The 23,488-nt window shown below is 41.4% G+C and overlaps 1 protein-coding gene across 3 annotated transcripts in view; it reads left to right on the top strand.

Annotated features, from left to right (window-relative positions):
- wasf2 (WASP family member 2) overlaps positions 1–22,104 on the top strand; it is a 34,433-nt gene extending 12,329 nt beyond the window's left edge. Inside the window, exons 2-10 of one of the 3 annotated variants that reach the window (XM_088603007.1) lie at positions 1,578–1,741; positions 5,343–5,477; positions 6,181–6,334; positions 7,127–7,244; positions 8,853–8,974; positions 10,262–10,285; positions 12,490–12,657; positions 13,659–14,134; positions 16,310–22,104. In XM_088603007.1, the coding sequence (XP_088459133.1) occupies positions 1,609–1,741; positions 5,343–5,477; positions 6,181–6,334; positions 7,127–7,244; positions 8,853–8,974; positions 10,262–10,285; positions 12,490–12,657; positions 13,659–14,134; positions 16,310–16,467 (1,488 nt within the window). In that variant the 5' untranslated portion in view covers positions 1,578–1,608 and the 3' untranslated portion in view covers positions 16,468–22,104. The remainder of the gene's footprint in view (positions 1–1,577; positions 1,742–5,342; positions 5,478–6,180; positions 6,335–7,126; positions 7,245–8,852; positions 8,975–10,261; positions 10,286–12,489; positions 12,658–13,658; positions 14,135–16,309) is intronic. The other 2 variants (XM_088603008.1, XM_088603009.1) reach the window with 2 other exon arrangements.
- The last annotated feature ends 1,384 nt before the right edge of the window (positions 22,105–23,488 follow it).

Below are 23,488 nucleotides of genomic sequence, written 5' to 3' on the forward strand. Positions count from 1 at the left end.
GGAGAGCAAAGTGTCAAAAAAATGTTTTCACTTCCATTTGTAGTCTGAGGGCTTCAGCAGCAGGCCGCCAGAACCTGCTTAATTCTAATGTCAATGGTTCAGGAGATACAGGAAACAGAAAAATAACACCACCACTATTATCCTTTGAAAATGAATTCTATAACATGAACGCCTGCTTTCCTAGAGCAGTCGCTTGACTACAAGGCCTTCCAAAGTTTGTACATTAACTTATATAATAATAAAGGTCTCTGGGTCAATGCTACCTCAGTGCTGTCCACTTAGAACAGAGTGCCCTTTGACTGAATAGATAAATACTTTATTGTCCACTACTGTGAAAATCTGCCTTTGGCTTTTCCCATAAAACTACAAAACACACAAACAAAGCATAAAAGTCACATAAAATCACATGAAATGCATGAAATCACAACAACAGTACGTGATACATAAACAAATGGATCAATAAATAGGTAGTGAGGGGGGACTACATTTACTGGCAAACTCTTCTGCCGCCCCCCCCCAGATCTAAAGCAGTACCCACAATGCCTTTTCCCCAGTAGTTCCTTGCTTGCTGCTTATCGTAAAGAAGATTCAACATGCTCTTTCGCTGCTCTTTTGCAGCTGAGATTGAGGAAGCTCAATTCAAAGGCGGGAGGGGAGGTGTTCCGGTGTGAACTTTGCAGCTGCTGAGGGTTCCTTATCCTGGAAACTGGGCTGTTGTTCACACTTCAATTTCACCTCACCTCTTCCCTGTCGTCTCTCATTGGTTTAACACATCAGTCGGCCAGCTCATCTTAGGGGGGTGTTGCTGGCTTGTGGAGGCACGTGTACGAATACAGAGTGTGGGAATGCCCTTACTGCTCCCTCACCAATAAAGTCTGAATCATTCCGACTCTTTTCCTGTGGTTGCAACAACATGATATTTTTTTGACACCACTTTTGAGACGTACACACTTAACTGTCATGTTTGGCCTCTCCAAGCCAGTTAGGCCCTCACCTTATGAGGGTTACACTAACACAATGCTAAAACGTCTCCTTCTCTTTTTGTGTGACCACTGCACCAAGTGTGTCAAAGTTAAATGACAAGCCAGGGGCTGTTGCCGTCATCCACGGTACTTGCCAAATTTGCTAAAATACCAATTATTAAAATGTTTTTTTTTAGAAAAGCTTTATTGTAATTTCAGTTGTTTGAATCCTACAATTTGTAGAGCGGTAGTTGAATATACAAGGGGTCTTTTAGTAAAATAAGGTAATTGTGCCCATGAGCAATCATTTATTTACAGATACCGCCAGGTATAATGAGTAATTGTAGGGATCTGATCAGATTTTTCGACAGCCTCCTTACTTTTTTGAGCACGTACCCACAGTGACGCCAGCATATGAGATCTGTCAGTGTTGAAATCCACGTGGAGTTCCTGGAGCCAGGACTTGACTGTTCACTAGTGCCGGATTCAAATCACTGTGGGTTATTTTTGGTAATGGATTTGTGCGCTCTTGGGAACTAAAAATGAGTCTTTGCACGGGCTGCCAGATTCTCCCGGACGAAAGTCAACCCTGCTCTGCTTTCTCCCCCCTCGCAGAGAGCTGAGGCGGAGCGCGCCGTGAGCCGCCATGCCTCTGGTCACCAGGAACATCGAGCCGCGGCACCTCTGTCGCCAGAGCCTGCCCAACACAATCAAGAGCGAGCTTGAGTGCGTCACCAACATCACCCTGTCCAACATCATCCGCCAGCTGGGCAGCCTCAGTAAGTACCCGCCAGGGCCTGACGCGCCGTTACAATAAATTCATTCATTGCATCATTGAAAGCTTTAAAGCAATGGTATATGACAGTCCCTGATCCTGGAGCCTGTCTGTTTGAAGCTAGTCCACTGAGCTAGTTAATTACACTGGCTAATTGCACTAAGGTAATAACTGTGGAGAGCTGTGAAGTGTTACTGCACAGCTGGCTGAGTGCTCTGGGCTAGATTGAGTGGGGCTGGTTCCTACACGAGCTATGACACGTGTCTTAGATGACAGCATGCGGAGGTCAAGGTTGTAGACACACTTTGGGTTGATAAGCAATTTGCAGCTACAGATTTATAGCTAGAAAAGTTAAAAAAAAAATTGTAGCCTGAACTGTACAAATGTAGAATGCGTTTGGTAATGTGGAATATGTTGCCTGCATAACTTGGGTGCATGGTTTTCTTTATCCTGGAGTGGGGCAGATGTGCAGATGTGTGTCTCAGTCTGACCTCCTGAGCAGATGTTCTTGTTACCGTCAGTACAAGCTGCCGAAGGTGCTGAGTTGGCGTGTAGAAATTCAGATTGGCTCTGCCCTTTTTAACATGGCTAGTCACTGGAAACAGTCAAACGCGTTTCCCTGTGGTTGGATCAAGCATTTGGGTTACGTAGTGCCTGCTGTCCTGGCTCGTGCCTTGTTTTCCCAATAATAATATCTTGATTTGAAACAGATGAATCTCTGGTTTGTAGCGTCAGACTCAGTTTAAACATAGCCCCTTGTTGCTGAACGTATAATGATAGGAGGTCTAATTAGGGCCTGTGAGAGAAAAACAAGGCCATGTACAGTAGTTTGTCTGCTCAGGTTTCAAAATAACAGTAGCCATTTTAAAATAGAGCTTCGACAGACTGCGTAAACCACTTCAGACTGTGCAAAGGAGTTGACTCAAGATCGATGACCATTTATTCTCTAGCGGTGCATGATCTAAATTTCAAACAAACGTATTTCATTTCTTTCTTATTGTTCCTAAGCTCTATAAAAAGGAACACGGCAGTGTGCATATCCACTCTAGGAAACTACATGTATATAGTAATGCAGTGAGAAGAATGCAGCTTTTTTTGTAATACTTTTGCTATAGGAGTAGACTCAAAATTGCGGGTATGTGCAGAGAATGTCAGCAAATACTCACACTAGAACAAAGGTGCGGTTGTTTTACAGAAGTAACCAAGAAAGAAAATATGAGTCATACATCATACTTAAGCATCAGCATATTAGTTAAGTCCAGATAAAACACTCCGCTGACTAGTCTTAAGAAGTGCTTGTTAGCTTTAGAACGTTCTTGCACACTGCATGAGTTACATTCAGGACTAAAATGAGTTGTGAAGGCCACATTTATGCAGGAATACTTGTTTGAAGAATTCTAGTAAGTTGCAGTTTATAGTGCTTGTTATCTGAAAGGATCCCCAAGTGCTTTACATACATATTACATATTCATCCATCACTGAAGGTAATGCCACACCCACTCGTTAGCTTGGCAGCTGTTATGTGCCAGTAGCCCCACTACACAGCGTGTCAGGAGAAGTGAGAAATTACTGCACCATTAACACCCCTGCTCTTATGAGCAGTACCACAGAACCTTTAATGTGCAAGTAGTCGGGACTTAGGGTTAATGTCTCATCTGAAGCACAACACCTCCCACAGCAGTGTGCCTGGTCACTATATTGTGGTTTTGCTTTGGAAATTCTGGTTCAGAGAGAATAGTGTCACCTGCTGGTCCACCAACACCACTTACAGTAGCAATCTGGTTTTCCTTGTGGGACTAACGTCCCAGTAATGACCAGCCCCAGCCTTGCTTTGCTCTGAAGATCAGGTTAGAAGGCGGTAAAGCTACTGTTCTGTGTAATTAAATATATTTATATGTTTTTATGGTTGAAGCTAGTGCTTATTTGTAACAGATAGGACAACATCATTAATTTGAGTAATTATTGAAATTATCTTGAGAACATTTTGAACAGAACTGTCTGCCATTTGCCCAGACAGTGCTGGGAGGCACATCTGCTTCATTTGCCATTGTTCATCAGACCTCACAAGGCCAAAAACTAATCACAGAGCTCGTGATCAGCTGAAAGACTTGCAAAGTTATTCTGTACCGACAGCTAAGAAACATTCTAGTTCTATCTTTTCTGTTTTATGAAACAAAACCTCAGAAGGTGAAAAGGAATTAAAGTGCAGTACGGTCTCTTCTGCCCTAACTCGACACTTGTGTTCCTGTGGTAGTTTATGAAAATCGTGCTATATTAACACTTGTTCTAATATGAAAGATAGGCAGAGAGAAAAAATATAATTAATAAACCACCTGATACTCTAAATCAAATCTGAATCTGTGTATCTTCATGCCTCATGAACACACTGGAAGAATCTAGTTCCTCCTCATTCTATATGTTTGTGTCTGCATACTGCTTAGAGTGACAAAAAATCAGTCCTCAGTCTGAGGCTTTCCAAAGAGAATTGAGAAATCTGAGTTTGTAGATTAGCAGCTGAGTCATGTTATTATCCCTCTGACACATTTCTTGTTAATGATAAGGGAAACTGTTTCATGTGACAGCATCTTTATATTAAATTATATACATATTATATATATTAAATTATATTATATTAAATTAAGAATAGCTAAATTTGCAGACAACCACAAGGGCCCATATTTTGTGTGCAGAATAGTGAACACACTTAATAATATAGAGAATTATTTGTTTGTTTAATAATTTATCTGACTATGTTGTGGAGGTTAACAGGCTGAATTACGTCATACAAAACATACAGGGATCCTAAGTAGCTCAGAATGTAGTTTGTGCCTTATGGTTGAGACATTGCCAGGCTGAGTGTGGACTGTCAGTAGTAGATGAACTACCCAAGCAGTGGTGCACAACCGTCTGTGACCAAACCACCTGGCAGAAAGTCCAGAGGTGGCCACAGAAGTCATAGAAAATGAAGTGGTACAACAGTGAATATTTGCTTGAGTAAGCTGGTGAAAGGATAATATTTACAGACAAAAAAACCTGCAAAAGTCAACAAAAATAAAGTGCAGATTCATGGAATTTTCTGCTTGCAGTTTTAAAATGATCAAAACAACAATAATCCAGACTGTAACAGACAGTGATATACTTACTGTTCCACTAGGACAAGAGTGGACTAATAGCTATACCGTGAACGCCAGGTTAAATAGTCTGAACACTACCTCCATCTCCTGATAATGGACAGGCAGGCCCCTTTTGAACCAGAGCTGAGTTTGGGACTGGAATCTGGCACAAAATGGTGGAACACATAATAGACAAGGACAATACGGTGAATCATTTTGCAAGACACAACTACAGACAACAAACAGTGCAAAAAAAAAACAATACTTATTTCTATTGACAAAATATTCATACAAAATGTGAGTATCCTTTGTTCTGAAATGCCAAAGATGAAAAGAGGAAGTAGTGAATGTTTATGAGGGATCTCGTCAGACGGATGTTCTAAGTACAGGTAGGCTAGTGATCCCACAGTGCGCCCAGCAGCAGTGAACCCTTTGAGCTGCTGGACACCTGTGCGCTTGCTGCATTATCAGTGTGGTTCCTCTTTCTGACAGGTAAATATGCAGAAGATGTGTTCGGAGAGCTGTTTCAGCAGGCCAGCACTTTCGCGGTGCGCGTCAACACACTGGGAGAAAGGATCGACCGGCTGCAGGTCAAAGTCACACAGCTAGACCCCAAAGAGGAAGAAGGTGAGGGGTGGGTGGATATGGAGGGGAGGAGGTGGCCAAGTGTGGTTGGGGAAGAGCAAACAGGGGACGGGGAAGCAGGACAGGTGGCTGGGTAAGGAGAGGTGGTGATGGATGGATAAGGTAGGGGGGCAGGGCAGATGACATGTTACAGTGAAAGCTTTCTTCAATGTAAAGTGTGTGGGTGAGGGTGGGAGGGCTAATCACCAGGAATACTAATGGATTGGGTGTGGAGATGGACAGGGAATGTGACCATTTAAAGGTAGGTGGCCAAGTAAGATGGGGACAGCAGATGACTAGTTATCTGTATATTCTGTTTTAATTTTACACTGCCATAGAAGTGATTGTTTGCTCTAGATCGTTTACATTCTCTAGATTGCAGCTCACCAAAATATATTCATTGACCTGATTATTAATAATAAATATTTTAGTCCTTGTAGTTGTGGTAATTGTGCACTACATAGATCTCCATTCTGTTCTAAAGCTAGTAAGAGTACATATAGATGTGTGTGAATGGAAGCAGTGTTCAAATGCACTACCCTCACAAAAGTACTATACATAACAGTTACAAAGACATCAGAAACAACCTCTGACTACTGGCATTGTGAGCCCACAGTGTTACAGTGGCTGTGATTATCCTGAGGAGTTGTGTGTGCACTGTTCTTCGCCTCAAGCATAGTCCCTTTCACTCTCCTTCTCTCTGCAGTGTCCTTGCAAGCCATCACAACCAGGAAGGCCTTCAGGAGCAACCTTACCCAAGACCAGCAACTCTTCATTAGGGACTCCCTACCCTTGCCTTTGCAGGAGACGTACAGGGTCTGCAGCAAACCTCCTCCGCTTAACAATCTCAGCATGTACAGGTACACCATAGCCTGAGCTGTGGCAGGAGTGTTGTTCATTTTCGGATACGTTTTGGCCAGAGATGTCCACCTGTTGTTGCAGGTGTGGACTACAGACCTTTTTGAATGCGTCATTATTAAAGCTTGCCATTCAACGCCTCCAAAGTGCTATACACAAGGATAATGTCTTGTCATTTGTCTGCAGTAGGAGGGAAGGTTGGGAGGATCTGGTTCTAGCAACTCTTTAAAGCAACAAGCACTTGTTTTATATGATGTTTTATATATGTGGGCTTTTTCAAATTCTGCCGTTTGGATTTCGAGATGGTGATCATCTTAATAAGCTAGCCAGCTAGCAAGTCTTAATGTTTAGCTTGTTTGGATTGTGGTGTTGTTGGATAAATCTGGATGTGGTGGTCTTACAGGGTTCAAATTAAACGATTGGAGAAACTGATTCCTAATCAACTACTTATGCAGTACTGTAAATAGAACATATTTCATCCATCCAATAAGGATCGTGGCAACCTGGAGCCTACATCCAAATCCTGGGCCCTCATGTTTTACACTGACACAGTCAGGAGGGGATGCCAGCTCATCACAGGGCACCTGCTTTAAACTCAAAATATTTTTTACTAGGTTGTAAGAATTTTCACAAATTCACAAAAAACACGTTTTGATAGTAACGAATGCAGCTTGTAAAAGCAGTGCTGGCTGGACCTTCTTCTGTTGATGTGTGGGAGAGTTTCTTCTCCAACGCCTGCCTGTGATGAAGGCAAAGCTGTTACCACCAATCCTGCCTCTGTTTGCATCTCCCAGGGAGGATGGGAAGGAGGCCCTCAAGTTTTACACTGACCCCTCGTACTTCTTTGACCTGTGGAAGGAGAAGATGCTTCAGGACACCAAGGATATCATGAAGGAGAAGCGCAAACACAGGGTGAGCTGCTTCATGTATCTATGCGGTCCGCAAGGCTGGTGGACGTCCTGGTGTCTGTAGCATTTAGCAAGCTAAAGCATCAACAATCCCAGACATAGTATGCAAGTTCTGTGCACATTAAGTCCCTGAAGCAAATTGTTGTACCTATTTATTAGTTTGACAGGGTGGTCGGGGTAAATGCATTGCTCAAGTTTAGAACAGAACTTCTTCCTGCATTAAGGATCCTCTAGTAAGGGGTCTGGGAGTTCGGAGCACTGTTCTGCATTGCCCCTTCGGTGATATGGAATGTCTTTAGAACACAGACCTGGCTCTGCAGCTAAAGCCCATAATGAAAATGAACATACAGTACTGAAGATGATCATCTTTAACTGAAGCAAGCCCTGGGACTGAGCAATTCTGAACGTCACTGTATCTGTACATTGTTCACAATTTGAACAAAAAGATAAATAAATATTCATTGACCCGTCTATTTCATGTTTGTTCAGTTTAGATCGGCATAAAATGAGATGAATAATTTCAGAAAAATACATAGTTTTTTTTAAATGTGGGCCTGTGAAATATGGCTGAAGCACTTCTTTATGGATTGGCAATACACTACTTTTTGCTGTTTTATTATAGGACGTCTATTATTTCCAAGATTACTCCTCCCTTGTAACCATAAGGTATAATATATAAACAGCATGTAAGGGCACGGAGAGGAGAATGTCATAATCCTTGGTTTATGAAGCATTTGTTTCTCAGACTGGACATTAATAAAATGAAAATTTCCTGTATTCTTGACCACTGATACAAATGCGTTGTGAGCAGTGATCGGTGTAGAATGTACCAACAATTTAAAGTGTAGAACTGGACCAGGCAACATTGTGAACAACAAAGAAATAGGACCCAAGTTTGGAGGTGTTGTTGTTATTATTAGAGAAGCAGTTTTGTTAGTATTATTAGAGAAATGAATACTAATTATAATTTTGTACACTTACATAGCACTTTTGTGAACACTCCACTCAAAGTGCTTTACAGGTAATGGGGACTCCCCCCCACCCTCAACAATATGCAGCCCCACCTGGATGATGCGACGGCAGCCATAGTGCACCATAACGCTCACCACATATCAGCTATCAGTGGGGAGGAGAGCAGAGTAATGTAGCCAATTCAGGGATGGGGATTATTAGGAAGCCATGATTGGGAAATTTGGGGAAATTTGGCCAGGACACCAGGGTAACACCCCTACTCTTTAAGAGAATGATATAGCGTAGTGAAAGAGAGAAATCCATTATTGCGCTTTGTAAAATATCCATAACTGTGAAAAGAGAGATAAGAGGGCACATCTGGTAGTCCATTTCCAGGGAAGGAGATTCAGATGATTTGAATTAATTTGTTTCAATGAACTCTGACCTACCTGCAGTCTTCTCCTTTGCCTGAAGCACTAAAAATCATCAATTTCATTTAAATGCATTCCGGTGACCAGCCCACCTGTCACATCGAATGTACCATTTCATGACGGTGCGGCGTGTGCAGACCACCAGTTTCCTGGTGGTGTCCTGTCGGTGGGCTGGCTGAATGCCATGGCAGTATAGCTGAGCCGCCCCTCCTGCACCCGTGTCTTTGCAGAAAGAAAAGAAGGACAACCCCAACCGAGGAAACCTGAACCCCCGCAAGATCAAGACCCGCAAAGAGGAGTGGGAAAGGATGAAGATGGGAGAGGAGTTTGTGACACCCAAGAGCGACGCTGCGTAAGTCCAGCTGGCACAGGGGCCTGAGCCAGGATAGACAGCTGTTCATTCTTCCTGGAAGGCACATTCCAGGAAGCTCAGAAATGACTCCTTATAGGATCAAGCTGATTTGACTTTACAAGGGACAGTGTTGAAGAAAACGAGAAAATGGTGGAATTTAGTTTAATTTCTGGTTAATTAAAGGGCCTTTCCTTTACCTTCTTTTTTCTCTTAGTTAATTCTAAGTAGGTTTCAGTTATTAACAACTAAGGCAAATTGGTAAAAAAAAAAACAGCTTTTCCTTGGGCCAAGATGTGGAGATGTTCACAGACGCACAGTTTATGTATGCTGGTCCTGCTTTTCAGATACAAGAGTAACATTACTGATGGGAGCACTGACCTTCCTATTAGAAAATAGTGTTTTCTAAAATTAGCATTTTGATTTTTCAAATAGTAAAGCTTTACAGATTTTGCTTGTCTTCCCAATTTCTCAGACGTTTGTGTTGGAGCCGAGAATTTCGAGTTGCAGCAGTTAATGGTTTCCTTTAGTAAAATGGTGCTGTGCTTCCACAACAACTCCACTACAAAGCAAAAATGGCCTAGCGTATTCAAAGGATTCATTTTGTATTTAACGTGCATTTTCTAAATGAATGTTTCTGTGTTATTAATAGTTAGTCTTCCTTGCACCCATTTATTATAAGCCCAATTAAAAAAATCTGTTAATATGTAGCAGTATATGATTTTATTAATCATAAAATATGAATTATAATTTTATTATGATTTTATTGCAATGTATTGTCTTTCAATAATGAGCACAAATCCTCATTTCCTCAGGTTGTGCTGTTCATTTGGACTGTGATATTGCTGCAGGAACAAGTTCAGGGATGGGTGTCTAATTAATGTATTAATGGATTTAATTTAGTACAGATAGATTCTTCTATATACAGCCTGGTGGCCAAACCAGGAGCCTTTTTTCTATCCAAATTGTAAAATCTTCCGGTCTTATCGAGTAGTCTACCTCATGTTGTGCATATTCAGAAGAAAAAAAATAGAAACCAACTCTTAATACTTTCATTTAATCCCAAAAAAATGCCCAAATTCTATCCATTTTTCATTAAATAATTTACACTTTTTTTCCAAAAAACTTAAATTTTTAAAAGACATTTCCCCAAACGCCCCTAGTGATGGTGACAATATATAAAACGTATGGCGTTATTTTTTATTAATCTTTTTCTTCCTCCTGTTCTTCCTTCTCTTTGTGTTCTTCTGTGTCATCACCCTAATATTAATAATAATGCACCCACTTCAGAAGAAATGGAATTCGCAGGTCCAGGTAAAGAGACAACTAACATATTTAAATAAACACTGTCTCTCTTCTCACAGTGAGAGTTTTATGACTATCGATTTAGGATTTAAGTACAGTAGGGTCTTGACAGTCATGAGGGTTCTGTGCGTGAACAGCCAAATTCATATAGAACCAAGTCCACCCCAGTGCCGTCAAATAATACACTACAGAATATAGTATGTATGGTTAAAAGACATAAAAAATTCTCCCTTATATGATAATTAAAGTACTAATGTGCTGACTTCAGGTTAATTCACATAACATTGATCAAGTAAAAGAAACAGCTGTGATCACAAACTTAAACTTAAGTAATCGGCTAAAATAAATAAATGAAACATGAATCCCTCCTTTGCGTCCAGTGAGTGCCTGCACTCGCTCTCTCTGCCTCCATGATTAGCACACCCAACTGTAATGAAACGGGCAATAAAACTGTCAAGTGAGCCTGTGAAGTCATTTCCCCCGTCATTCCTCACGCGGCCGACACAGAACTGGCAGTGTTGTCACAGTATAAAGACAAGGCCTCGCTGGATAGTGCGTACTTGGGTACAGGGCAGGGAGAGGCTCACTCACTAGCTAGATTCATCTCGTGATCCTTGTCCATTGCATCGCTAATTTGAAAGTTGCTCTTAACCTTCAACTCGGTTTCATTCCGCTCTGCTCTTCTTCCATCCAAGACCGCATCAGGCAGACCAAATCGCGAATAAGCAATAATTGTTGCAGCTGTTGAGATCCCACTGTACACCTGTCAAGAAGGCACATTGAAAGCAATATCTTGATTCCAAAAGAACAAATGGCAGCAATGGAGAATTCTGCCGCTTGACTGATTTCATTGTCTTCCCCTCCACGTTCTTTAATCTTGCAGCAGCAATCTGCTAACAGTCTGTGACTGTCATTGCTGACCTCCAGAGGAAAATGGAAAGTGTTTGCAGACAAGTCTTTAAGAAGATCTACTAACAGAGATTCCCTCCCCTGCCTCCCCCCAAAGAAAACATAAAGCCCACCCGCTGTTGTCTTCAATTGAGAAGTGCACTGAAGCAGTCGTTCACATAAAACACCAGCCTGAGTGTGTTGTGAAGAGAAACTGCCTCAAAGTGAACCTGAAGCTTAGGGTTGTTCTAAATTTAGAGCACACTAAGAAGCTTCTGTTTTCAGCTGTGGCTTTATGAGCTCTGTTGTTCTCAGTGTACTGTATTCGGGTAATTTAACTCAAGAGATGTATTCAGACAAAACTCACCTACAGTAGTCGCTTAAACAGTGTTGTTTTTAACTACATTTCTGTGTGCTTTGGGAGGAAGAGTTAATAAGGAACTTTTGGAGCATGGGAAAAAACAATTTGAAAGAAGACTGTAATAGTATAAATGCCTGTTTTAATAAATTTATAAGCGTATTAAGAAGGCTGCACTTCCATTTTTGACTATAAGAAATGGACTATGACTATTTCCTTTTCTTTAGTGTAAAAGTGAGTTGCCACTTTGTGTTTTTCACTGGGGCCCACATGCTAATATTCTATCTGGACCAGTTTCGTGGAGCCTTTTTTTATTTAGCCAGCCAAGGGTCTCGGAGCAAGGGATTTATAAGTCTAGTATCATTTAAGTTTTCTTCCTATGATATATTCTTGAATCTTTAAAATGATGATTTTTAGCTGTTTTTAAAAATGAACTCCCTTAATGGCTGAACTCTAGATAACCAGTATACAATACCAGGGATAATGAAATTCTGCTGATTGGTCTCATGCTGGCCAATATAGAATTTCACATATTTATATTATATATACATTTATAGTGGATATATTTACCTGTTCTTACCTCTAACCTCTAACCTAACTAGTTAAATTTAAACCTGAGATACTTCTTTTCAGTTGAATCCAGGTCATACATGGGGTTGAAACATACTGTAGTGTAAAGTTTATCACCAGAGACTCCTTGTCAGCTCAGTTACTGTCCACTGTTGTGCCCACATTGACTCACAGTTTGCAGATTATCTGGGAAATTGCTTTAATTGTCTTGGTGTGTGCATAAAGCTTAACATCACTTAGTTTTTCATTATACTTGGTTAAATAGTACCAAGTACTTAGGTACCCTTTTTTGTCTTCAGTCTCACTAGGACAATTCTCTGGCAATTCTCATTCTGCGTAGTGAAACCTACATTGACCTGTGGAAGGTGATGTCATGTTTCCTCACCTTTTTTTCCAGAGATTCCAATGAGATGCTAAATGGAAGCATCAGCTCCGGGGATGGGATGGGAACGTCAGCGGAAAGCTATCTGGATCAGAGCCAGAACTCCTACTCTGGGGTGTTTGACCCCGGCTCTCCACCTCCACCCCCGGCCATCGATGAACTGCCCCCACCTCCTCCTGACATGTAAGTAGTGATCGGTGATCCCCAGAATGGCCTCCGACACTTAAAACTGCAAAAGGAATCATTGGATTAACTGGAATTCTGCTTTACACTCACGTCATTATAATGTAACATTCCCTTTTTCTGGCAATTCAGTGCACAGCTACTGTTATTCTTTCACGTTTCTGGTTCAGTCCCATTTCTCACCCTTTTTGTTAGTTAGTGCTGTTGTAGGTCATCATTGGTACTTACATTGTGCAGCAAATTTCTTTCTGTTCTTTTGAAAAGGGCAACCACTGTAAATAGGTTAGACTGGAGACCTGTATCAGCAAGCAGAGGTTAATTCCATGCCGCACAGTAAAAAGAAAGAAGAAAAAACATGTAGAGATATCACACACACCTGAGGAAGGCTTGACATGGAACTTCTCTAAATTCCACTTACCGCTAATTATTTTCAGCACGAAATTAACCCCTATAGATACACACTTTTGTTGTTCAAGTGGACGTGTTCACGACAATAAAAAAGAAACTTGATTTTGTACCTGTGGAACTTCACCTCAGTGTTAAGCAGACTGCTAAGCCACTTGCTTACAAACGCAAACCAGATGGATACCTGCTCAGTATTCATATCTTCCAGCTCTCATTGTAGTGAATGCAGTGTAATGAATCATGAGGTAAAATAACTTTTCAGTCCTGTAAGTATTTCAGCAAGGTCACTGCATGCCTTGCGGTTTGTCTTAAATCACGTGTGGCATCTGGTATCTGGTTATGAATTATGCAATTAATCTAACATCCTCCTGTGGGGTGATTGCGATGGGGGCGATTGATTGAAATTGCATTCCAGTGACTGATATTTAGCTGTGTTATGATTACCAAACAGCCAGTTCCTAAAGAAACCCTTGTTTTGTTTTGTTTTTTACCTTTTTACCTCATTTGGTCATTTGCTTGTCTTGTTTTTTTTAATTATTTCTATTGGATCTGGTGCGAGAGTGAAGATTGTGTATCTCACTGTGTCTCCTGCGCAGGTACAATGATGTCCAGAGAGGAGGGACCCAGAAGCGCTCTAGCATGCTCAGTCCTACCCACCCCCCACCTGCGCCCCCTATGGGCTCCTCTCCTCCAGGCACCAGACCCTGCATTTCCCCTCCCCCTGCACCCCCACCTCCTCCCCCATCTGGCATGGGCATTCCACCCCCTCCCGCTGGATTCGACGCCCCGCCCTCGCCCCCACCGCCTCCCAGTGGCCCTGCTGGCTTCCCTGCACCACCCTGCATGCCCCCTCCCCCTCCCTCCATGGATCCTGCCTCAGTCGTGCCAGTCTCTCAGCCTCCCGGTGGACCCCCTCCTCCGCCTCCCCCCCCTCCTCCCCCTGGACCCCCACCCCCGGGGCCCCCTGCACCTCCTCCGCCTTCCAGTGCAGCTCCTGTGGCTACCAGCGCCCCCAAACCACAGGCCCCGGTTAGCGATGCACGCAGCGACCTGCTGCAGGCCATCCGGCAAGGTGAGTCTGTAAGAGGCGTGCGACCTGCAGCACCGCAAGTGTGCAGAGATTGGTGGAAAAGAGCACAGGTGACATGGTGGAAGCAGTTCCTCGGCGTTCTCGAGCTCTGGGGCTGAAGTGAAGAGTGATCGTGCAGGACTCACGTGAATTGCAGTTATATCATTCTGCAACTCAGAACTGGCAGCCCACTGAAGCTCAGCAGGTGGGAGCCTGGTCAGTACCTGGATGAGAGACCTCCTGGGAAAGCTAAGGTTGGTGCTGGGAGACGTGTTAGTGGCACCATTAAGAAGCGCTCTCCCTGTGGCCTGTGTGGGTCCGGTATAGTGACGGAGACACTATACTGCAAAAAAGGCGCCGTCCTTTGGATGAAATGTAAAACCGAGGTTGTAACTCTACATGGTTACTAAAAATCCCAAGGTGTTTCTTGAAAAGAGTAGGGGTGTTACCCCGGCATCCTGGCCAAATTTCCCATTGGCCTTTACCAATCGTGGCGTCCTAATAATCCCCACCTATGAATTGACTTCATCACTCTGTTCTCCACCCCACTGATAGATAATGTGTGGTGAGCATACTGTCGCACTCTGACTGTTGTTGCATCATTCAGATGGGGGCTACACATTCGTGGTGGTGGAGAGGAGTTCACGTTACCTGTAAAACACTTTGAGTGGAGTGTCCAGCACTAAATAAGTATAAGGAAGAAATAATATTATTATTATGCAGGAGGTGAAAATTATTAATAATAATACATATAATCTTGTGTGTCAGTTAGAAATAGATATGCAATGCTCTACTCGCTGGGGTATCTAAATCTACTCTGAACAAACTGCAGTATGTCCAAAATTCAGCAGCCAGAATCCTGACCAGGTCTAGTGCAAGTGTTCACATTACTCCTATCCTGGAGTCCTTGCACTGGCTTCCGGTCAAATTCCACGTAGACTTTAAAATCCTCATGCTCACCTATAAGGCTCTGTATGGCTTGGCACCTCAATACCTGTCTGAACTATTATTGCCCTACTCCCCACCTCGCAACCTCCGCTCTTCAAATTCTGCCCTCCTTACTGTCCCCCAAGCCCGTCTACATTGTATGGGTGACAGGGCCTTCTCCTGCTATGCCCCCAAGCTCTGGACCTCTCTGCCCAAGGATGTCAGAGTCACCTTCTCTAAACTCCCTCAAATCCAGACTCAAAACCCTCTTCTTCAGAAAAGCCTTTACTTAACTGGTTCCATTCTTCTATATAAAATATAAAATAAAGTGTATTATTATTATTATTATTATTATTATTATTATTATTATTATTACTTTGACTAGACCCAACAGACAGTACTGTATATTTGATAAAATATTGTTGTACATTGTTGAGTCACTCAAGTCCAGCCACCATATGGTTTATAACACATGTACCTGCAAGCACTGATAGCACTCGCCTTTTTGTTAGAGTTTGCTGCTTTGTGGTTTTCATGAAATGGCTCACTGGAGCAAACGAACAAAAAAATGCCTTAAGAGACCAACAGAAATGGCAATACAAGCTCTTCAACTTCGCTAGGTGGTGATAAAATGCAGGCCACCACAGTGGAGCAGGAAAGTCGGCCCTGAGGCAAATCGTTCCAGAGAGAAAATATCAAGATGGATATATTCAGTGTGCCTTGCCTGCTTGCTCACTGACGGTGAGCTGCGTGCGCTGTGTGTCTTATGTTCAGAGGCACTAGTGCAAGACAGCATGAAACTCAAAAACTAAAGGGATGTTTACATGCTTAATGTGCAACACATGGTGACCAGCCAAATAAAAACAAGAAATGAAAGATATATTGAAAAGATTCCAACCCATTCCTGAAAAATACTTCCTAATACTTTTGCAAGCCCAGCAATCAGACCATTAGATCTGTTGCACCTTTATTGGCAATTGGCATGATAAATGTTTACTGATAGGTAATGATTTTACAAAGAAAAAACAACAAAAGAAGTAGGCACTCTGGATAAAGACACCTGCGTCCACGGACCAAGGGTGGTTTACAATGAAACGGTACAAAAGCAGTTCTCTTTGGCAGAGGCTATGGTGTGGTTATTTTATAGGTCCCGGAGATGTTACATTCACTTTTGTGTTGCAGAGGTTGAGAAGGAGACTTTCTGGGAGTGCCTGGGCTGGCCTGGGGCTAATGTTCTGTCCTGTGTCTCAGGTTTCAACCTGCGCAAAGTGGAGGAGCAGCGCGAGCAGGAGAAGAGAGATCACATGGGGAACGATGTGGCCGCCATTCTGTCGCGCCGCATCGCTGTGGAGTGCAGCGACTCCGAGGACGACTCCTCCGAGTTCGGCGAAGAAGATTGGTCTGACTAACACGCTCCTCTGCCTCTTTTGCAGAGGACCTTAGTTACTACATACCTATCACCCCTTTCCTTTCCGTACAGCTTCAGACAGGCTCAGATCACAGCTTCACCGGTGTCTGGCACAGGTTCAGCTTTTCTCCCAGCTCGCACCTCTGTGGCACGGGGAAGGCACGAGTCATGGTGGCTCAGCAGTTGGACTTGACATATCTTCTCATAAGACGAGTTTCCTAGAGTTGATCAGAAATCCGGACTCGCATTGTGGGAATGCCAGCACCATTGGACCTTGGTCATAGTTTTCTCTTTGACAAGAACAAAGTGTTATTCCTTAAACACAGTGACTTTGCAGCAGGGAACGGACAAAATAGGTTGCAGAAGATAAAAGGCTGCATCTCCAAAGAGAATGATGGCACCACCAGCTAAATGTGTTGTATCAGCCACCATTCATGTGTAAGTGGACAACAATGGTGTGTGGAACAGAATTACTTTGCATTTCGACCCTTTAAATTCCCTGATCCACTACAGGTGCTCAGGTCTTGTGCAGTTGCTGTCTGGTAATGAAATTTAGTCACTAACAGCAAATTAAGTGGATTGCACAGATTTTCAGTCATGGCACTGGACCGTGCCTGGTCTGCTTTTGTAACTGAAATGAAATTTTGTCTCATTGAAAGGGAAAGCTGATGACATTAGTCTGTTGTCCGTAAGTGATGCACACCACTGCAAAAGTCTCTCTAGAGCGAAGACTGGGGGGCTGTGCTTCTTTATTAAAAGTTCTCTCATCAAAATGGTTAAAAATCCCAGTGAAGTTTAATTGAAGCCACTGCAAGGTAATGGGACTGTGACCCTAGTTTTTGTGTGAAGCACGGTGTGTAGCTGTTTTCTCCACCTAGGTTCAGAGCCCTCTGACTCATCCCTTTCCTTCCCTAGGCAGCAAACAATAGTTATTTAACTTTATGGGTCCCCCTTTTTCAAGGGGTCTTCAAACTACAGAGAAGGGGGAAATTGCCAAAGAGTGTCTCTTAACCCACCTCTGGAAGAACAGCCAAATTTAGAACATGTTGGAGCAGGCCTGCAATGTAAGCTGACACTGTATGCTGACTGTGCAGCATGCTTAACTTGTTATGCACGAATAATTGTGCTTTACTCCCATAGAGATTCATTTAAACAGTTTGAGAAACTGCATTTTCTCCTGGAAATATTTTCTCCTTTGCATTGTTCTCACGAGTTTCCAAGGATTTAAGCCAGCACCTTGGAGATTTCTAGGGCTTTCAGGTGTCTCCATGCCCTAGCTTGGTCTTTACTCTTGGAGGGTGCCTTTACAAGCAGTCCTAGAACATTGTTTAAGCCCAGACAAGCTGCTTATGTGAATATTTAGTGTTGACTCTAAAACCCCTGCTTTTTATGTTTTACCTTGTTAAGGTTTAAGACTTCAACGTTTTAGAAAGCATAAGAGCCATGTCATCAATTTTGAGTCAGTCTTTATAGAAATAATGTTGTTTTTTGAACTTCCTAAAGTCCTTTTTAACATTTTTTTAAATCTCAGTTTTTAGAAAAGGCAAAATATCAGAACCGTCTCTCTAACCTGTAGTTGGAATGATACCCTGATATCAGAATTCCTATATTAGTCAAATAAGTAAGTACTGTTAGATTTGCTGCTGGGTTAGCTTAACACAACTAACGCCAGGAAGCTTGTCCTCCCGGAGTTTTCTATGAGGCTATGTACAGCATGAATGAACTCACTGGCCCTCCTTCCTTTGCTTTATTGAGAGTGATGGAAGATGTGAGATCCCAGCTGGTAAGCAGGTGACAAGGTTAGAAAGTGCAGTCCTATGAAGCAGTCACGTGTGTTATGCTCTCCGGGCCTCATGGCCTCCTTTTACCTAAGTGCTACTGCTGATGCAGTTCAGGCAAAAACTCAGTACTCGTTTTGTAACTTTGAAACTGGAATTGTTTGTGGTCAAGAAATGAAGCCATGAATCTGGTCAAGTAATTAAAGAGTTGCCTACAATACCGTTTTGAACCAGAAAGCCAGTACAACTGCCGGCTGTTGTGTTGGCATACTGAATGACTGGAGATTTCAGTTGTACGTTGGCCATGAACGTGCCTTATTCGTGCTTGTGAATTATTCACAATGTGCCTTTCAATGGAAAAGGAAGTGCAGTGCTTTCCTAATTCACACTATGAGTAGGGCTTCTGTTGCAGCAAATAACTTGGAACAGCATCCCTCCTTTGGCAAGGTTCTAATTGACATTGTTTTCTCTGTGAAATATGAGCTGCGTGTCATGACCACGTTTTTCTTTTTAAAACTAAAGGTTTCATAACATGGGCACCCTGCATGATGCACATCTTAGTGACTGTGCTTTCTTGCATACATTCTCTCAGGACTTACAATATTGGTATTTCCCATTACTCACCCAAGACATTTAGTAATGTCATTTTGGAAATCTATTCCTTCATTGCTTGAAATGTCTTGGGCTGTTTAAAAGGTGTTGTTTTCTTCTATACTGTTCTTATTTTTTTTTAATTTATCAGTGACACTCACTTCTGGTCTAAGCTACTGTAAGTCAACACCTGTTTCAAGTCAGAGCCCTGGAGCAGCAGTAGAATGAAACTCAGAACACCACAAAGGCTACCAGTGAATGTCACTTTCCTCAAATCATTGCCATAAATACTGCATTTTATTCACTAGGATGAATATCCTAATTTCGACATATTTAATCTGGTTTCTTGTAGATTCATTTTCCTCAATAGCCTAAACGTGTTCTAAAGAAAGTAAAACCTACTGGGAAAAATCATGAACCTTGGCAGAGTGTGCAGTGTGTTTATACAACTGCTGAGAGTTCTTGGGTGGCTTTGTTTTCCAAGTAGTCTGGAGTGATGGCAGCAAAAAGGCATCAGACATTTTCACGCCTTAGATCACAGCAGTTGAGTAGTGCTGTGACATCTCTTGTCATGTCATCTCAAAGTTGTTTTTCAGTAGCCTGCTTTATAGTGGGCTTGGGCACACCATTTACCTTAAAACCTGTTAACATCTGTCTTCAGTTCAATTTCAAGGCAGCTTTTAGACTGGATGATTGAAATGCCTGATTTCTCTGCATTCTCCTTTCCTATACTGTGATTTTCCAGCATGGGTTGTCCTGACACATACAGAAAAGAAACCTTGGTTGTGACAACCTGTTCACATGATTGGTTTGCATTTGATGGTGTTTCTTATCTTAACATTGTTTAGTTCTTTTACAGTCAAAAAGGGGGAACCTTTATGTGATAGTTTAGCATCAATCCAACCAGCAGTTGTTCTTTTTTACAATGGTGTCTGAGGGATATTTCTCTTTGCACTTACTGCCACAGTTTACTGCCAGTCACAGTGCAGCATCTAGGTAAGCATATTGAGAAGGTTCTCTAATTCTAAATACAATGTAACTACAGGAAGAAACTCCTTATTGTTACTGTGCTTTCCCTGTTTTACGTAATTTGGGGGTATATATAAAGCTTTTGATTAATAATACTGAAATACTTGTAATTTTGTGCATATTAGATTTGTTTTTTTTTATTTGATCACTCCTGCTATCTGAATGCATAAGAACAGTTTAAAATGGTTAGAATAATTATAGTGTATGTTTTTTTTAAAAAGGGATGGGAATGATTTATGCCATTTTGTACAATTGGAACCAAAATATATTGTAATTATGTTTGGCGTGTGTCACAGTGCTTTGAGGATAGAAAACTGTGGGTTTTGGAGAATGTGGAGCAGAATGCTGTGCATGAACAACGTTTAATCCATTAAGAAATGAGGATTCAGCAATATTTCTGATGTCCAGTTGACATTATTGCTTGAGTCTTCTGCTGCAGATAGTGCCTTTATCTGCTTTAAAATGTCTCTGTTGTCAGCACCATCTTTCTGCGTAGTGCTGTGTTATTACATTTATTAAAGCAGTTGTAGAACATTCCAAGGTGTAGGAGTTGATCTTCTATACTAATTAAAAATCTAGTTGCTATCTGCTGTCTCTGGCATTAGACAAACACTTGGCAATGTGACAAGATATTTGGAGAGCCTGTTTTCCTTACAAGTGGCCTCCAAACTCTTAGATTCTCTACTTTCTAAAATATGTTCTACATCTTAGAGCTCATTGTTGAGATGTAGATGGTTGGAGACCTAAAAACACAAAATTAAATTCCTGTTAAAGCTCTTCTATTAAATGTTTTTTAATTAACATGATTAATTTGATTCAGTTTCTGAATATGCATCTGCTTCACATAACTGAAACTCATAGCCTGAATTTCCACTTTCCAAAGTACATAAAGACCAAAGATGATGTAGTGGTCAAAAATTGTTGTTGGAAATCCCTGTACAAGAGATTTTCTGTGCCTATCCTCTAAACTGTAACTATGGCTTGATTCTTATACTGTACAAAGGGCTTTATGGTTTTCATAGTAGTAGTATTTGTTTCTGTACAGATCACCAAACGCGTTGTAAATGTAATGTTTAGTTTCTTAGGACAAATCATTAAATCTCCTATGAGGTACATGGCCTTACCAAAGTCAATTGTAATCTCAGACGGGTCAATTAATGAACCCTTATATCCAGCAGAATTTTAAAAACTTCTAAATTGATCAGTTTATTAAATTATTATATCACGAACGCTAACCATGACACTTTAAGATGAATTGTACAGATGGAACCAAGACTGGTTTGTATCTCTGTCCTGTCACTTGAATCTGCTTTAGCCTACTCTGGTCCTTAAAATCCAGATCGAAATGGGTATTAAAAGGCTTTTCTTAAATCAAATGTAGCCAATTCAGAAAAAGAAGTTGAGTAAGTAGCTGCCACCATTTATTTGCAAACCTGGGCCTGCATTTGGAATGTATCTGACTGACCTGGGTTGCTAGATACACTCTAGCTCTGATTGGGAACCATCCAAATCTAGACTGTGAAGACAGCATGTCATTTATTAATTGGACTCGGGTGGAAACAAAAGCCTAGTGCCCTGCATTTAGGGTGTGAATTAGCGCACATGACCAATTATAGATGTGCAATTCCCATACATTGACAGCAGCTTCAAATATGATAAACATTGATTTGCTTTGCATAAACAAAGCTCTTTTTTTTCCAACTTATTGATACCTGGTTCAAGTGGATCCAGATTTGTGCTGACTCTGGTCTATACCATGGAACAAAATGTTGTTTTAAGTATTTGAGCCAAGTTGTCCTGCATGTTCAGAGATTGTTCAATACAAAAACCATAAAGCCCTTTCCACATTATTCATTACCTATGCCTTGTGCAAATATATAAGTGCCTTTTATGTGTAATTTTCTTTATTGGAAAATCTATGCAAAATATGGTAAGAAGCAATATGTGTATATAATTAATACACCCATGTTGCTGTTTGTATGTCTAACTGTTAAATCAAATAAAATTGATTTTAAACATTTTGCTAATAGATTCCAGTACAGGATTTTTGTTTTTATTATAGAATCCTATCAGTAGTATTATTTGATTGCTGTAACATATGCAGACTGTACATTTATTATCATACTTTATGTAAATTTGTAAGGTGGCTGGGGAAAAAAAGTCAATGAATTTCAGGGCCAGCACCCATTGTTGTTACTAAGGTAAATTTGTGTTGTGTAGTAAAGTCATCATGATCACCACTTGCCTCTGAGTGTTGTTATATTGACTGCAGCGATTGTTTTATTTTTACAAAATCAAAAGCCTGGCAAGCTTGGAAATAGTAGTGTGATCCTCGGTGTTGAAGGAAAATTGAATGATTAGGAGGAGAGGCTCAAAGACTTCCATGAGGACAAAATCACAGAACCAAGATTAGATGGTCATTAAATGGTCACAATTTGCACCTGTGACGTGAAGGCACTAAACAGTCAGAACTGATGGTATTTTCCCCAAAATATTGAAGTTTTTTTATTATAATTTGTGGTACCATTGATTTATTAGGTCAGGACTTATAATTTACTTTGTTCTAGTTCTCTGCTTTAAAACAACTTCACATGGATTGTGTTGTACTGTTGATTAAGAGGCCCATTGGGTTGACTTTAATGTCCTTGAGAATTTTTAATACTTGGATAGGATAGACATTTCTGTTCATGAATGGCATGATTCAGCTCTTATTTCCTGTCTGCAGGCCATTCTTTTGAACCCCAGAGTGTACCTGGTTGCTCTTCTCTGGACAAATCCCAGAGCAGCAGTATCGTTTTGGTAGCATAGACACCAAAATTGTACAATATTCTTAATTGCACCTTATTAGTGCCTAGTACAATCTAACAACACCACTTATTTAAATTATACTTTTTTAACTGCTTAACAAAAAACTATTTAACTTCTTAGTTGTTAAAAAAAACTGATTTTTACATCATTTGGATGTAACATCAAACCAATCCCTTACAGCTTGGACATTAGACTCGTTCTTCTAGGAAGAGTAGGTGTGTTAACCCTGTTGTCTTGATTAAATTCTGTCCTGGTCTTGTACAATCTGGCCTTCCTAAAGCTGCCAGTTAATTTAATTGGTGAAAACAGTTCTCTCTTCTCTACCCAGTTATGTGTGTAATGGGGGCAGCTGGAGAATTTCTGTCCCAGTCGCTCAGGTAGGTTCTGCACTTCAATGGTAGATGAAACGGGTCCCCTCCTGTCTTCCTCAGATACCAGCCGTCCATTTTGTAACCTCCTTATTTGGTACAGGGGAATGGGCATAAGGCAGCATACACCCTGGATGGGATGCCCGTCCGTCACAGGACAGACGCGCACATGCACGCACACAGAAAAGAGGAAACCCGTGTGAACAGGGAGAGAACATACAGACTCCATATACAGTATGTACTGCAGATAGCACTCCAGGAATTGAGCCCAGAGCCCCAGCACTGCATCACCATGCCACCCATAAACCAATTCAGATTTTTGAAAATATGACAAATGTATCATGTAATGTCGACTAGATGTCTGTCTCATTCTTCTTTTGTAATCATCATGCCTGCCTTGTGACATTTGCATGTCCTAACATCCATTGTCCAACTTCTTTATCAAATG

The sequence above is a fragment of the Lepisosteus platostomus genome, chromosome 13 (genome assembly GCF_059453375.1).
Source record: "Lepisosteus platostomus isolate fLepPlt1 chromosome 13, fLepPlt1.hap1, whole genome shotgun sequence".
Classification (NCBI taxonomy): Eukaryota; Metazoa; Chordata; class Actinopteri; order Semionotiformes; family Lepisosteidae; genus Lepisosteus; species Lepisosteus platostomus.